The sequence below is a fragment of the Euprymna scolopes genome, chromosome 7, assembly GCF_053919585.1.
Source record: "Euprymna scolopes isolate OS-2025 chromosome 7, ASM5391958v1, whole genome shotgun sequence".
In the NCBI taxonomy this organism is placed as follows: Eukaryota; Metazoa; Mollusca; class Cephalopoda; order Sepiida; family Sepiolidae; genus Euprymna; species Euprymna scolopes.
Window position 1 is genome coordinate 15,057,382 of NC_136488.1, and position 18,022 is coordinate 15,075,403.

Here is an 18,022-nt window from a genome sequence, read left to right on the forward strand (position 1 = left end):
AAGATTAAATTCAGCTTTTCTCCAGACCCACTGCCTACCATTACTGCCTAGACTATTGAACTTTTTTTGGTGCTAAAAAGCACTTTTGACCAATATGAAGTCATGATCTCCATTGCATCTGACAAAGTCCAGATGGGGCTTTCTGTTCTTTACAGAAATCATTGGCTTACATCTTGCAACAGCCTCGCAAATTAAATTCCTTTAATCTGTTCTTAACAGTAGAAAGAACTTTTTAACAGGATTGCACTGTTGGATTTGGGGAGCCGTTTCAAATGTTTCTTAGGCTGCAGATCTTGATAGCATTGTCTTCCCTGTTAAAAGTAACTAAGACAACCAGATTTAGGGGCATCACGAACACTGCCAGTGCTTTTGCACTTTTGTACCATTTTCTCATCACATTTCAATCTACGACAGATTTCTTGGTTGGATAAACGAGAAAGGTGGAGATTAATGAGCTTCTGATGATCACTAAGAGAAAGTCGTGGCATATGGACCAAATGCTACAGTGTATAACCTGGAACAACAATTATGATTAGAGATGCTTTGCTGCCTGTTGGATATTTTCAACCGATTTAGGGGTGATAATTTAAGCTGGTTTTAAGCAAATTTGTTGTTGCAGACTTCTTTTTGCCTCAATTTGAAGTTATTTTTTTAAATTGACGTGAACACTAGAATATTTCAATCAAAAGTCAAATATGAACAGGTAAAATTAGAGGAATGAAAGGCGAATCAAATGAGGTATAGGTTGTTTAAAGTTACATTAAATTTAGCTTAAATTTGCAGCTTTGGAAAAAAAAAAAAAAAAAAAAATTTACATGTGCAGACTTTCTTTTTGCCGGCACTGTAGGTGTTCCATTTCAGATCAGGAGCAGCAGTCAAGCCCAGGAGCTTGTAAAAACATAGAGCCTCCTCAAGAGGAAAGCCATTCATTTCAATTGATGCCAGATGGGGGATCAGAACGTTGATGTAAAGACAGTTTGGTTTAAGATGTATTAAAACTAACCAGCCACTCCTTTCCCTATTGTATCATATGCTCACGATCAGAGGAGAGAGAACTGTCATTAACTGTCTTTGATGTACGGCCATAGATGGTAGTATAGTCAGCATAATGTCTACGAATGATCTAAGGATGCGATTTGGAAGATCATTGATGTAGATTAGGAAGAGCTGAGGGACTCCAGCATTAGTACTGAGCTGATTTCTGCCCATTAACCACTACTCTTATGAACCCATCAGAAATGATTCAATAAATGATAATTTCACCTACAAAGTTCCAACCCACCCCCACTTCAATTTTGATCCCTTACCAGCCATTTTCACAATAAAGGGAGGGGGGCGCAGTGAGTTTTACAAATTAGATTTATGGAGGTTCAGTAGGACGATTAGATGGTTATGTGACAATTTTGTTTGTTTTATAGGAAACCAATCCTATAATTCATTATCATATTTATGAAATTGTCATTTGATAAATTCTGACAAGTTTTTTTTTATATAGAAGCTTGGAAATAATTCATAAAACCTCAGTATTGCACTGTTGCATGTAATGTGATTGGAAGCCATACAAAGTGGCAAAACTAAAAAGAGCAAACATTTACAAGGGAAGATGAAAGACTTCAAATGCATCTTTGCCAACAAGACTTTATAAAGGCAAGACAATCTCATTTAAAATCAACGAAGAGTAGCCTCCCCTATGCCATTCTAAACTTTCTTCAATAAATTTTACTAACATTTTAGATCAATGTAGAACCTAAAACGCACCATGATTAGAACCACTTGCCAATATGGAAGCAAGTTATTAGATGAAAGCCGTCATCTACTTTTAGAGATTTTCATAAACTTGAAATTTCCATTTGTGCTATTTCTTTTATAACACGAGTCACAAGAAACAGGTTTTTAGAACACTTTGTTCTCGAGTAAGGATAGGGAATGAGGAAGGTTGTCTTCAAACCTGGTAAAGATTAATCTTCAGTTTTGTTTTCCTTAGAATCCATTTCCCATGACTCACCCTGTAATCACTTACCATTCTTAACTTCCTTTTTATATTCTCAGCTAAGAATTTTCAGTCAGTACAATCAGATTTACTCCCAGAGGTTCTACTTAAATTCCTAAATGCCAATAAATTTTAGTCATAACTAAAACTTCGATTCCAAGAACAATCAATGTCGAATGCACATTATCAGATTTAGAAAAGGTCACTATAAAATATTAGAAACTGAGCACTTTGTAAAGATTTTAAAAATTGTTTCGCATTTTTCATAATTTTCCAATCAATAACCAGGGAGAGAAAAGAGGGTGTACATTCTACAGGTCGGCCGCCATTTCCTAGAAGCTAGCATGTTAAATCTAGCAAAATGGTTAGATTTTCCAAATTAAAATATGTGCGTAGTAAACCGTTATTGCTAGAAGACTTGTACGTTTCAACATGGCATCTAGAATTGCTGGATACACAATTTCTAGAAATTAGGGAACTAGACTATGTCATAATGACTAGTTTCTTTAATGGATAATTTTAATCAATTATGAGCAAGAAACCTAGCTTAGTTTTTATTTCTCCCTCCAACCACCCAATAAAAAAATTGTTTAAAGTTATTTTTATCAGTTCAATAATTTAATCTTTGATGTTGAAATAACTTCCTACAAATTTTTCAGGAAGATTAAAAAAAAAAAAAAAAAAAAAAAAAAAAAAAAAAGTGAAGCATGCATGGTCCTCAAGTGCACAAGCTGTAAAAAGGACCAAGTTCAGCAACCCCCACCCCATTTAGTCCCTAAAGTCCCCAGGGGATGTCAAATCCTGGTAAAAAAAAAAAAAAAAAAAAAAAGTGCAGTTTTAGGTGTTAACACTGCAATTTAAGTTCGGCACCATGCAGCAAAAGAAATAACCAAGTATCAATTTTTGGTGCAAATTATGCAGATGTTCAGCCATCGAGAATAACCCATCTCTCAAAATCTGATTATATTAAATACTTACAAGTTGATTATACTGAAAACATCTCCAGTGTATGGCAAAGTTAAGTGCTATTGCCCTAAACAAAAAACATTGTCCCAATACTTTTAGGATTTTCAGGGAGGGGGGGGGGGATATATCAGCCACATTTTTCTGACAATGGACACTGCTAAAACTTAAGCGGCGATTAAGTGGAGTTACCGAAAACAGTCTAAGATGGTGTGATCTAATGAATAAAGCAATTTCACTTTATAATTCCAATAAAAATTGGAATATTTGGGTTAAGGAAAGTTTCAAGTTGGTATTCATTAATTCTAGACATCATTGAACAATGGTTAAGCAACAAATTAGCCAATGAAATCTATCAATTATCAAGTTGGAAAGTGATGAAATAATTTTTTTTCACACAAATTCAAGTAAATGACTTAATCGTCACAATCCAATAGATTTATCAGATGCAATACTAATTGGGCCAAGGAAGTCCAATTCAGATTGGCGGTTTGTCAGGTGGAGAAATAAATTTAAAAACGGTATGCAAAATGCATGGGCAAAAGAAAACTAAATTCAAATGCATTAGAAATTTAACAGTATAAAAATTTGATCAAATCTAAGCAGACAACTGATAAAACCTATTAAGAAAATTAAATTGCATTCAGGCACATTTAACAATTTTAAAACAAAAAACAAGCAAATCCCTAGAAAGCATTTATTGTCAATACTCTCCATCTATTTAGTTGTAAATTTACATATATTACATTTTTTTTATTTTTAAATAAAAAAATTTTTAGTCACAAAAGGACAGAAGCAGACACGTAAATTTCATACCAAAAACAGCACATGATCCAGGAATTGGTTGATGTAAAAAGTGAAATGTCTTTTAACAAGGTTTCTTTCTATTCACCCAGACTGCAGGAATCAACTGGGAAGATGAATGGAGAACAAATGCTACCCAGCACCAAACATTTTATCTTGATGTTATTTTCTTTATAGTATCATCCTAGGCAGGTTGTGGTCATTGAGCAAATAGAAAACCTTGTCATATGAATGATGATCAGCCCATCCCCACCCTTGGTGACCCCACACACACATGTTGATGACATCTGTTACTATCCTTGTGTAACTGCACTCTAAAGTTCTCCACCATGGCCAGGTTCAGGTTCCTGTTCCTAAAAGAAACAAACATTTTTAAGTTTACAACAAATTAAATTTTCATTAATGACTTCAATACGAACTGTACAGAACCATTAAATACATACGGGTTTTTTAGTTTCTTCATCCTCTTCATCATCTTCCTCTTCCTCATCATCTTCCTTTTTGTCTGGCTCTAAAAATGAAGATTTTAAAGAGATGCAATCAAACTTAATAGACTTGAAGGTCAATTATAGAGCAATATTAGGTTCAAACAATTACGTTTATCAATTTTATTAAATTTCTACAATTTAAAAGAAAAAACATACCTTCATCTTTCATTTTCTTCTCTTCCTCTTCTCGGACTTTCCTTTCTTCTTCCTCTTGTTTGTCTTTCATTTTCTTTTCAGGAGCCTGCATGAAAAGGAATATATCAGAATAGCGAAAAGGGATTTTTATGGATGAGAAATAATTTTAAAAAGAGTTAAAAAAAAAAAAAAAAAAAAAAAAAAAAAAAAAAAAAGTCCCGACCTTTGTTTTCACCCAAGTATTTTTTGCGTGATCTTCTGCTTCCTCTACACTGTCAGTGACAATCAAGTTATCAAAGATTGTTCCAGATTTTACCTGAGGAGAAAAAAAGATCCAGCATAAGTGAAAATAATTTACTCATTCAGATCAGACATGATACAGTAACAGCCATGTATTAACCATTTATGAAACGCAAGATAAAAATCTACATCCTGGTTTATGACAATTAACATTAAGAATAAAGTTAAACAGCATTTTGTTTGGGAAAGGGAAGAAATGATTTAGTAAACAGTGAAGGTTGATATTGTTCATGCTAACTAAATTAGACCAAGAATAATGAAAAAATTAGGATGCTAGGAAGCATACAAAGGAAAAATTACAGAAAAGAAAAAGTGGGGTCATCAAAAATGCTGCCCAACATGAATCAAAGTATAGCAAGCCCCACTCTCCCCAATGGTTTACTTCTGCTTGTGCAGCTGCCATTTGTCAAAGGCAGCATGCGTTCCGCAGATTCAACCGACATAAGTCCAGCTCAAATAAACAGAAGTTTATAGAAGCTGGAAATAATTGTAAGAGAGTGATAGAGACAGCTAAGCCAGATTACTCTGAAACCACCAGAAAGCGCATCGAAGCACAGAAATTAGGAACCCGGGATTTTTGGAAAATCTACAACAGCGTAGTTAATAATGGACAGTCAATTATTCCCCCACTAACAAACAATCATGAGGTTGCTTGCACGGCAACTGACAAGGCTAATCTGCTTGCCAGTCGGTTTGCCTCAAACTCCACACTGAACTCGGTACACCACTCACTCTGATTTTCCTCTGCGAACAGACGCCACACTTGACGATTTGAAAATCACCCCTTCTCAGGTACATGCTATTATAAAAAACCTAGACACCTCAAAAGCATGTGGACCAGATCTCATCCCGGCTGTGCTATTAAAAAAATGCTCTGCCGAGGTTGCTCCAGTTCTGTCCAAACTTTACAATAAATGCCTTAACGAATCTTGTTTTCCCGACTGCTGGAAAACCGCCTCTGTGGTACAAGTCTTCAAGAATTCTGATGAAAGAACTGACCCACTAAATTATCGCCCCATTAGCCTCCTCCCGCTTTTCACCAAAATATTTGAGTCCTTAGTAAATCAAGCCCTAGTCCAGCACCTAACAGCTGCTAAACTTCTGACTGACAAACAATATGGATTCAGGCAAGCCCGTTCAACAGCAGATATCTTAACTGTAGTTTCTGAACGTATATACCGTTCATTGGATAAAACAGGGGACGGTAGAGCGGTGGCCCTTGATATATCTAAGGCTTTTGACAGGGTATGGCACGATGGTCTTCTAAGGAAAATTAGATCATATGGAATCACTGGAAGAATTCATAATGTAATTAAATCCTTAAGTAATAGAAAAATCAAAGTTGTCCTCGACGGACGTACATCTAAACAATATGACAAATGCGGGAATACCTCAGGGGTCTATCCTTGGACCTCTATTATTCCTGATATTCATAAACGACCTCCCTGATAAAATTGTTTCGGAGATGGGTATATTTGCCGATGACACCACTCTCTATAACAGATATGAGGGGAAAACAAATGGACACATATCCAAGGAAATGGCAGAAACACTAGAGGATGACCTCCAATCCATAGTGGAATGGGGACAAAAATGGTTGGTCACATTCAATGCTGCTAAGACTAAGCTTGTTTCCTTCAATAACAAGAAACCTTCTCTACCACCAATAGCAATGGCCAAGAACACATTGCCTGAAAGTACTTCTTTTAAACTCCTCGGCCTAACGTTTACAGGGAATATGAACTGGAGTAGATACATTAAGAGCATTGCCAAGGCTGCAGCAAGGAAGGTTGGCTCCCTCTACCATGCTAGAAAACTACTTACGCCTGACAGTATCCTATACCTCTATAAGGCAACCATTCGCCCATGTATGGAGTACTGTTGTCACATCTGGGCTGGTGCATCTGCTGCTTGTCTCTCGCTCCTGGACAGGGTTCAAAAGACAGTCGCCAACCTGATAGGTCCTGAACTATCATCTAGACTTCAGCCTCTGTCCCATCGACGAGATGTTGCATCCCTCTGCCTGTTCTACAAATACCTTAATGGTGAATGCTCTGACGAACTGCAAACACTTGTACCTCCCCGACGTAACTACCCGACAAGCTACTAAGTCTCATCCCTTTACAGTAGAGATCCCTAGGTGCAAGAAAGCCTTTTACTCCAATAGTTTCTTCCCCAGAACTGCGGGTCTTTGGAACTCCCTTCCGGGAGTCTGTTTTCCCAACTGCAATGATATGCAGAAGTTCAAGTGTAATGTTAACAAACATCTTTCTATTCTTCTCCCTTCATAATGACCCCGCTAATTAAGTCCCTAATAGTAGCCCCCTGCTTCAAAGTGGCACTGTGCCTTGTTTGGGGTGAAAATTGAATTAAAAAAAATTAAAAAATTAAAAAAAAAAAAAAAAATGTGACAAGTCCCTATGTATTTACAGTAGATAAAGAGTGGAGAGCCAAGAATAATTTTTAATGCAAAGACTAGAATTTGCAGGACAGATACCAGTGATGAATTGAAAACCAACACATTACCAATCAAAAGTATTTCCAGAGTATCAATAACTGCAAAGCATCTAAACATTTCAAGTCTTTTCATACATGCAAGTCAAGAACAAAATATCTTTAGTGATAATAGTTAAAGCCACACATGCGTGGTCCCCTTCTGTTGCTGCATACGAGATGAATAGTGAAGAAATGAGGAATGTGAGAAGTGTGAAGGGCTAACGTTTTCACATTTTCGCCAAGTTTCAGAAAAATCTAATGGATGGGGCAAAAGTTATGGGGTAAAATGTCTTTTTTTCCAATTTTGGAGCATTTGTGACCCTTTTGAGTCCTGGGAATGCCAAATCCCAGTAAAAATGGACAAAGTGCAGTTTCACACCTTAAGAATTTTGAATTCAGCACCACGGAAAACCACTATATAGGCATGCATATCAAGTTTTTGAGTAATATGAAAAAAGCTCCAAAAATGCATATTTTTTAGCCCTAAAAGTCCCAGAGAGATGCAAACCAGAATTTTGCCAGGGTCACCCATACTGGATTTATATTACCAATGGGCTCCACATTTTGGCCAAGTTTCAAAAAAATCTAATGTATGAATAAAAACGTCATTTGACCTCTTGAGCCCCTGGGGACGCAATGGGAACTTTTGCAAAAGTTTTTTTTTTTACTGTGCACATCTATTTAATGAAATAGAATTTGTGGCCAAATTTCAGGAAAACTAATGGACAGTTATATGGCAATCCGGAATAACAGACGCACAGACGGAAACCATTGAAAACAGGTCCCTTTCCAAATAAATCGGGGGGGATCAATATACAAGTTGATTCTAAACAGTAGAAATAATGGCTCCACTATTACAAAGAAACCAAAATAGATTTCATTCTACAAGATTAACTTTACCCCATATTCTGAAGATGAGCATGTAGAAAATACTTAGACTATTCAGACAGAAGCTTATATTTTATCTTATGGGACACCATAGATTATAAAGGAGGTTTATTGGTTCCACAAAAATACACTTGCAGGGGGGGAAAAAATCTTGTCAACTGTTTTAAACAAAGATGAGTAACAAACTGAAAAATTGAAACCAAAACCTTTAATCTCCAAGCATCTATTTGCTGAAATTCATTTAGTCCATGTTCACTTACCTCCCCACAAGGGCAAAGTTGGACAGTTTCAATCTGGGGAAAATTCAGCTCCAAAAACTACTCTGGATTAGAACATGCATAATTACTTCAGTCTAGAAGGCAATCTCATATGAATTGAGTGTAGTATCAAGACATTTTGCTCCTAGTCAATAAACTTCGTTTCAGATAAATTCACATAGTGAAAGATACCAGTGTGTACAATTTGTGTGTGGGGGAGGGGGGCATTCTTAGAAGGTCATTTAATTTCTACTGCATCAGTTCAAATCTTCATTTCACAAAATTAAGATTTTTCTTAACTTGAAGGGAAGAGAAAAGATCCAGCCAAGTAAAAATAAAATAACGTAGGGATCTAGCAATCTATTATATAAAACTCAGTTTATCTGTCTAAAACCTGGTCATCTACATGGCATGATCTTTAGAGCATTAGAAAGAGCAATCTGACACCATATCAAAAAATTTGAAAAATCATTTCATGTAGAAATAATTTGTTGGAGGGCGTCAGGTGAAAAAAAGCTGTTAAATTACGCATGCAAACAATTGTTTTGTTTAACACAATAACATCTGCATTTTTTTTTTTTTTCAGTGATCACCACTTATCAAGGCTCGGAAGCCACTCAGGGATAAGGGTTATTGCAAGTACATCAGGATTCAATCGATAACGCGTTTGCTTACGAACATAAGTTTTGCAAGTTCACTGCCAGCATGCAGCATTTACTTATATGCTCACCACATCGCATTTTCTTTTAAGGCGGCACCAAGTCCTATTTTGGTTCTTAATTTTATTTTACCATATTTTACAACTGGGCAATGCCAGCCTAACAGGATTAACCACTGAAGAATATAATGGATAAACGTGAATAGTGGAGAAAACGAGTGAAACTTTAAGAAATTTACTTACTTGCCACAAATCAAAGCCAACAGCACCAATGTCAGAATATTTATAGAGGCTGTCATCAGGAGAATAATCTGGGTTATCAATTTCAGGATGAACCCATTCACCTTTGTAGTTCGGATTATCAATTTGCTTGGGTTTCCATTCACCCTAAAAGAAAAAAAAAAAAGAAAATTGACAAAGGTTCAAAAGGAAAAATTGTCTAACACAAGTTGAAGATTAAAACCTGAAATAAAATTTTATATTAAATCTAATTTATCACATTTTTAAATTCTTGTAAAAGCTAACATGACAACCCATAAGAATAGTCTTCAAAGCTATTAATTTCATATGCAACATAAAACCCCCCTGAAAACATGTAAAATCTGGGAAATATTGGTTTTAAACTAGCAAGAATATTTATCCATCAGGAAATGCCATTGCAATTTTAAAATGTTCATTTTATTTTACAGCATATCAACCCTTTTCAGTGGAATGCTGAATCAATTTTGGAAAATGCTTTGTTCTTGGAGCAAAATTAAATAGTAATTGAATTTTAACGAAAACCATTGGTAGCTACTTGGTCAGGTCACAGTAATGAGATCCAAAAATTACCTTAAGGTAGAAAATTGAAAACGGTTTTAAAACAATTAGCGAAAAGTTCTAGAGAGTTCAAATCTTAAGTATTTTCTGATAACTGAAAATCGAAAGCCAATTTAGAAAAGTGCATTTTTGCTAAATATTTTCGAAAACTTTGATTTTCTACCTTACTGTTTGAGATAATTTTTGGATATGTTTATCAACATGACATGACCATTAATGTAAATACCATAGGTTTTACTTGAAACTCAATATTCATATTTGAATTTAGCTTCGAAGCACCACCAGAAAAAGTTTATTCTTCAAGAAGATCTTTTAGATAATTATTCATAATGTTTGGTTTAATTTTTGCAAAACACAAGTTTTGCAAAGAGAAAGAAAATACAAAAATGTTTGGTGCATTTTAAGTCAAAACCAGCATCATCGACATTTGATAATTAATTCTATATCAGAAGGCTTAGTTTTCCATATGGAAAGTTTCTGGTCTTATCTATAGCGCCTGTTGAGGTTATAAAAGTGGGAAGGTTGAGAGTATAGCATGAAGTAACTATATCCAATTGAAATATTTTTGAATTATTTTCCAAAATGTCATTTAATTTTACCATATATAAAAAAAAATTTTTTAAAGCCTTTATAAGGAAAGGAATTTGCGAAGAGTGATTTTATTTTTTACTACTTCATAGCAGATCTAAATTGAATAAGCTAAATGGTTAAAGACAACCATAAGCAGTTGTGCAAGAAAATTTTGCATTATTGAAATCTTCCAGACAATCCATACGGCATGCAGTAAACTTACTTTGTAAGCAGGATTGTCAATCATGGGAGGTTCCCATTCACCATCCATATCATCATCCCAGTCATCGGGTTTCTTGGCATCAGGATCTGGAATGTGCTCAGGTTGTTCCCAGTCTTCAGGCTTTTTGTCCTCAGGATCATCCATCTTTTCACGATCATCCCAATCTTCTGGTTTCTTTGCCTCAGGATCCTGAAAGTTTTAGAAAGTTTTAATCCAAAATAAAATCAATTTCAGATAAAAATAAGTGTTCAATCGAGTAAAAATATCTTAAATATGCAAATTTTATTCATACCTTGATTTTCTTGGATGGCAAGAAATCCCAGTCAGATTCCAAGTCACCACTTTCAACTTTTTCATTGTCAATTCTCACTTCGTAAGTATTGTCAGGTTTAACAATCAGAGTGTATAAGTGAGTGTAGACATCATCCTGAAATAAAGTTATACGAAATGACTCAATTTTGCAGAGTAAGTATTTTTAATCAATTTAGTTAATGACTAAAGAATGTGGCACAAGACTAAGGAGGCGAAATGCTGGTGACGCCAAACTAATGCAAACTGATCTAACATAGCTAGTTCCTAATAACAAATTCACTCTACATATACTTAACTTTCACCAAAAGTTAAACCTTAAAACCTGACAATATGCAACAGAGGGTGAAGGACTATTTACAATGTAAAAACAGGTGTTAATAAAAAGAACATCTACCTCCATTATACTGTAATAGTCAAAAAAAAAAAAAAAAAGTGATGTGAGACCCTCAAACTCTTTATTGAAAATGGAAAGGAGACTGCATTTGACAAATCAATATCACCTAACTGGGAATGGTGTGAGGAACTAGATTAAAAAATGTTTAATTCTTGGGGAAGAGGAGAGAAAGGTTAACAAAACCAGTGTTTGATTCTACAGACCAAGTTACATATACATACTAGTCTTGCACCTCTAACAATATTCACCCACCTTTCAGCAAAATCTGACAGAGCTTCACTCTCACCCTAATGTATATTTAAACAGAATATATAGGAACCCTCCATTTTCTTTTAACCCAAAACAGTTTAATTTCATTTTTACCTTGCAACGGATATCTTTTTTGGTCAGTAAAACCTTTCCTTTGTAGTTAAAGATGACATGTACTTTCTTGGTGCCAGGTCCACAGATGTCAGGGCCTATCAGAAAAAAAATTATACAAATCACGAGTGTTTAAAGATTTTTTTTAATGCAAAAGTTATACCCAACTTAATTTGGAAAAGTGATGTAATCAAGTAAAACACTTACCAAACATGATCAAGTAAGGCGAATCGCCATGAAGGTTCTTCTGATCGATGTCACTGCTGTAAAGTTTGGCGTAACCACCACCACAGTCAATATTCTGCTCATGCTTCACCGTAAACTGAAGAACAAGCGGCGAATTTTCATTGTTGAATTTATCAAATTTGGCAGAAATTCCATAGAATTTAGCATCCTGGGAAGTTTGCAAACCTTTGTCTTTTTCCGCATCACCATAGAATTTGCCAGCAGAAATAACAAATTTGCCTTGATCACCGCCTTTGTAAGTAGAATCTACCCATTTGCTTCGCCATGAATCATCTGGAAAAAAAAAAAAAAAAAAAAAAAATTTGAAAATAGTGCATTATTGGTTTTCAACTTTTACTATTTGAAACCAAACACGTGCTTTAAAATTTAACATGGCATCTTTTCACATTTCGTGGACAACTTAAGATGCTGATTTTTTTAATATATTTTTAATAAAAGAATGCATTAAAAGAGACCACAAAATTACAATGAGGGCTTCAAAATTAAAAAATGAAAAAGTGATAAAATATTGGGAGGTTTTGAAGTAAATTTTTCCTATCTACAACTATTTGCTTTTACAGATCAACCTCCATAGACAATATTGGTTTGGTAAAATCCGCTAGAGTTACAATAGCAAAATTCTAATTAGTTCGTTTTTGTTTCGAGGAGAATGAGCATTGAAAATTCTTATTTGGATTATTCGGACTACCACTGAGATTGATAAAATCTCATTTGAATGAATATTCTTAGAAGTGGATTGAAAAAAGGATAATATAGCGTTTTATGACGAGTGTTCCAGAAAGAGGGGGGGGCACGTATGTTTACATACAATTTTTTTTGTCGTAACCCAAAATGTCAGTTCACAGACTGATCGATTTTCCACCGGTTTAAAAATCGATCTTGTCGATAACTGCCCTCATGGGGAGAAAAGTAAAAAAGATTACATTGCAATTAAAAAGAGGTGAGGGAGGATAAATTGCTTTTTTTTTACCGACTTCAAATTTATGTGGCAGCAGAAATTTGGAACTGACCCCTTTCATCTTCATGCTAACCCAAATATCTACATTGGGGCCGTTTTTCTATAAAAAAAAAAAAAAAAAAAAAAAAAAAAAATGGCAGAATGAGAATCATTCGCTGAAAATATTGGCAATATTGTAAAAACTCTTGCAAATCTAGCTAATTGCCGACTAGATCGAAAATGGACGTTCATAGATTTTTCTAATTACAATAAAAATCCCGAACATAAAAATGGTTACAATTATTTTCTATCAGAATTCATAATAGTTTTGCAAAGTCAGAAACTACAAGAGCACCTACAAAACCTCCAGTCTGGTTATTGTATAATAAAAAAAAATTTGGTTATCTTAAAGCGATCAAAATTGCGCATGGCCGAGAGGATTGGGGATATAACTTTTTCGTTAGTTCCGAAACGGTCAGCTTTTTTTTTTTATTGAACCAAACGAATATTAAGTTTTAAAAATCCATTTATTAACCCTAACCTCTCGAGAAACGTCGGAACATTCCAGAATGAAAAAGTGCATCACTAAGTTTTTGGGGTTTTTTTTTCAAGTACCCGCTAATGTCAAGGAATTTATTAGAGTTTTTGGTAAATTTACACATTAGATCACCCTCCACAATACTTAACATGAGGTTGGGGAGTTTTATTCCGAAAGTCGTTCTTAACATTTTTAAAGAAAATTGTAGAGGTGGACCTATTTGTTTATCACGCGCGTATATAAACATGGCCGCTAGTGAATTACAGTGCATAATACAAATCTTTATATCTCGATAACTGAATTTAAATGAGATTCTTATTCAGCAAAGTCGAAAACCTATAAGTCATTTTAAAGAAAGTTGTGGAGGTGGACCTGGACCTAATATAAAAAAATTTAGGATTTTTTTTTTTTTTTTTTTAAATACTTTAAATTCCACATTACATTTTTCTTGCAAAAAGTGTAATTGTCAAAATTATGACTAATCATGTTTCTAATCACTAGTCTCCCCACGAGTGCAGCAGCAGCGTCAGATGCAAGGTAGAGTTTTCATACGAGGAACAGAATATCCAGCTCCTAAAAATGGTCACTGAATTGGAGCAAAAAATAATAGGGTACTTCTGCAGCTTACGGACCGGACCGACCGCGTACCAAAAAATAAGTTTAATTTTATTAGTTTGTTCAAGCTGGCGATTGAGCATCCTACCGGATGCCAAACATTCTCATAACATAACTCAGATATTTCAACAGAGAGATCCTAAGATTCTGACCGTCCTTTTAAGTGCAAATGTTTGAATCTTGAAATTTAAAGAGTCCAGTTGTTCCTGGAATGCAAGCTCTTAAGATTCCAGCTTTTCATGTCATACATACTTTGGTATTTCGTTATCTTTTCCCTTTCAGCTCTTTAACCCAGCATTATTGGGGACACCGTGTGGATTGGTTGGTTTACGGCATATCAACCCTTTTCAAGTCATTTAATGCTGAATCCAGTTATTAGGAAGAAAATTTTTTTTAAAATATTTTTTTCAAGTTGATTTCGGTATTATTATACAAACACCGTGACAGCGTTAGGGTTAGGATTAGGGTTAGGGTTAGGGTTAATTCGCTGTCACGGTGTTTGTATAGTTTTACCTTGATTTCTACTTAACCCATAGTTGGGACCGTAACAGGTACTACCACTCCGGGTCAGAGTGGACCTGGGAGCAATGACAAAGGGTGGCTTCACACTCCCCAAAGCCCGCACGCTGGGGCCTCACCACTGGTGATAGTTTAGGATCATATCCAGGCCAGGACATATTGGAGATACTAATTTCTACTAAGGTCGTCTGTGTGTGTGCGATGAATTCCAACATCTAAATAGTTTAGTGAATAAGGAAGACAAGATTTTACGATGCTTGTGCAGTTTAGCGCCTTTAGCGGATATATTAAAAACGAAGATAAAAAACCTGATGTACGTGCCCGTTATGAAATGTACAAAAAGGTTCATTTTCGCGTTTCTTACGAAGATGCATATATCACTTGTGACACATGGTATTTGTTATACACGTTGTCAAGTGTGCCTGCCTCACTCAAGAATATTACCTAAAGGGTCGAATATGACACAAGTTGTGGTTCAATACGAGTACGGACGCTACCGAGCTCCACAAGGATGATCAGTAATGAGCAGTGCTCATGAGCACTGGTGACTAGATCAATAAGTCCTTAATGTTCAAGAAGTATACGCTTGATTGTAGGATCCTCTTGAATATTAATTACGTCATAATGGGTGAACGGTAAGTGACGTCTTAATTTTTTCTTTGAAGATTAATGCTGGGCATGGAGCAGCTAAACCAACTGCCAACATGTCCCTGCTTTTTATTGAAACCAACCGAGAGCTCTTTAGTATCCTGGCGGTTTCCTTAAGTGCAATTGTGTGGATCTCTTTTGCACTTGGTTCACCAGGAATATTAGGTAGGATTTCAGGCTCTTCATAAGCCCTATGGCACCTATAATAGCTTGTATGATATCTGCCCAAGTGTGTACAGTGACATACAAACTAAGGTAACGCCCAGTTATTTTGTACTATAATTTAACCGATATTAGTTGATCAAGTTTACCAGCAGTTACGGTTGCTGCTGTTGATTTAAAACATACTAGTTTTTTTGGGTTTTTTTGGCAATTACCATTCATTCTTTATGACGTTTTTCATTTTGTGTGTATAGATATCGACTTCATAATTACGAAGTGAAACAGCTGACTACAATCTGTATATTTAGAAAACCTCCCTCCAAAATATGAAAATTGAGGTTCTCTGGGACAAGAAATAGCCACAGTTCAGAAAGATTTCTTTAATGACAAATTAAAACCACACTCCCAGTTTTAAAACTGGAGATTTCAGCAATATAAAGTCAAAGTGAAGTGAATTCAGGGTAGGAATACAAATATAAACATTTCTAAAAATTTAGAAAAGGAATTTAAGAGTAAAAAATTTAATCACAAGGAAAAAAAAAAAAAAAAAAAAAAAAAGATCAATTGTGATTATATTTCGGCAAAGTGTTATTAACCGAAAAAAAAAAAAAAAATAAAAAAATAAAATAAAAAATAAAGGCTTGATAGAACCTTGGGACAAAAATCGATTGGAGGAAAGGGTAATATTTGTTAATCGATTTTTTAATTGGGGAATAAATGACAAATTTAAAATTCACGTCACGTAGAGATCGAACATAATGACAAGCAAATAAAAGTTACGCACAGAAACTTACGAGTAGTTCATACCAGGAAGGTATGCAGCAAGTTACCGTTTTTTTTGTTTTTTGTTTTCAAAATTTTTGTTTTTATTCCCAGGAATTGTTTCCTTTTCAATATTAAAAATGAAAAACGTTGATTTTCTAAACCCCCCCCCCCATGTATGTATATCTTATATATATATATATATATATATAGATTTTAATATCCTCCACAGAAACGAAACATTTCGGGGGGGGGGGGTAATTTTTTTTATATATATATATATATATATATATATATATTTTTATTTTTTTTTTTTTTTAATAATATGCATGTTTAGCGGCTTTCTTAAACGATACAAACAAATTAACCAGTATTACCCCATTTTGGACGAGTTTTCCTCCCAACTGTACAATTATATTTACCGAAAAGAGAAGTAAATAAAAAAAATATAAACATAAGATTTAAACTCACCCTTGAATTCTTCTTGAAAGTGTATTTTGGCATTGCAATATGCAATTAAAGCCACCCACAGCGTTAAATAAGAAAGTCGCAACATCTTGGAATTAAAGGACCGACTGGGATGAACGACTGTTTTGTAGCCGCCTAAGTCCACGTGATCAGACAGATGGAAGCAGCTGATTGGTTGAACGTCAGCCAATCGGACGCAACCACGCGCCGTGCAGCCGTTGTTCGGAAAACAGCCGACGATTATTACAATTTCTATGGAAGCTCAACGCAAGAAAAATATTATTTCTATTTTCTTTCTTAAAACCATTTCCAATATTTCTGTTACACATGTACAAAGATAAATATTCGCACATGCATATAATGACGAAAGCGGAACACTACAATTGATATGAATATCTGTAATAGATTAGCAGATCTACATATTATTTAAGGTTAAAATTTATTTGGGGGCAGCAGCATATAGAGGTCTAGTGACGAAATGTCAAAAAGACTCAAGTATAAATCCTAGTGCTGAAAAAGTTTGAATATGATTCGATGCTTCCTGCTCTCCTAATTTGTATACTTGGAACCATCTACCCCCCTCCCCATCACGTTCGTTTTGAAGGAAATAATGGAATCTCCTGCTTGAATGAATATATATATATATATATATATATATATATATATATATATATATATATATATATATATATATATTATATATATCCTTCAGGGAGACTAGCCGCCCTTCTCACCAAACAAGTCTGGTGGGGGAACCAGTTTAGTCGCCGGTGACCCGACCATGAGGCAGGTAGTACTGGGTTACATGGTACCAGTAGCATATGACATGACCTGACAAAGGGCGAATGAACTCTTTTTCTGGGTCAACGGCCAACTAGCACCGTGTATATTTGTGTGTGTGTATATGTGTATTGGGGTAGAGAGGGCTCCCGTAAGCCGTGGTGAAGGCAACCTTTCTAGGAGAAGCAAATCTCTGATTTAAAAAACCATAAAGCGGAAGACCAGTACCCGCATTAAGCTGGTCTGCAGTTTAATTTGTTGCTGGCTATCTTGCTCTTGCTTGTTGCTGAATCTCAACATTTTGAACCGAGAGAGAGACAGCTGTCGTACAAAGCTAAGACTCTGTAACATCATATTTGTATAGATACTCCCTCAGACATTTGGGCTCATGGATTTTAAATGTCTTAGGGAGTGGCACTCGTCTGACAAGATGTTGCAATCATCATTATATATATATATGTATATATGCATATATACATATGTATGTATATATATGTGTGTATATAAATGTATATATATATATATATATATATATATATATATATTTATATATATATATACATTTATATACATATATATATATATATATATTTTTTTTTTTTTACACAGTGATCACCACTTATCAAGGCCCAGAAGCTACTCAGGGATAAGGGTTATTGCAAGTACATTACATTAGTGTGGAGATTTGAT

The 18,022-nt window shown here is 34.9% G+C and overlaps 1 protein-coding gene across 1 annotated transcript; it reads right to left on the bottom strand.

The window, feature by feature from the left end:
• Positions 1-3,636: 3,636 nt before the first annotated feature.
• Positions 3,637-16,789, bottom strand: LOC145279613 (calreticulin-like). Its single transcript, XM_080130811.1, has 10 exons — positions 16,556-16,789; positions 11,865-12,176; positions 11,661-11,755; positions 10,884-11,018; positions 10,592-10,780; positions 9,223-9,366; positions 4,604-4,696; positions 4,402-4,486; positions 4,201-4,268; positions 3,637-4,110 (listed from the first exon to the last, which is right to left on the bottom strand). Exons 1-10 carry the CDS (start codon positions 16,638-16,640, stop codon positions 4,072-4,074), a joined length of 1,245 nt encoding a protein of 414 aa, XP_079986937.1. The 5' UTR covers positions 16,641-16,789; the 3' UTR covers positions 3,637-4,071.
• Between the last annotated feature and the right edge of the window lie 1,233 nt (positions 16,790-18,022).

Bases quoted from the DNA above. Each gene is read 5' to 3' on its own strand.
- LOC145279613 (XM_080130811.1), bottom strand. From the start codon at position 16,640: ATGTTGCGACTTTCTTATTTAACGCTGTGGGTGGCTTTAATTGCATAT. The intron at 4,487-4,603 runs GTCGGGACTTTT...CTTTTCATGCAG, and splicing joins ATACTTGGGTGAAAACAAAG to GCTCCTGAAAAGAAAATGAA. The intron at 4,269-4,401 runs GTATGTTTTTTC...CTTCATTTTTAG, and splicing joins GAAGAAAATGAAAGATGAAG to AGCCAGACAAAAAGGAAGAT.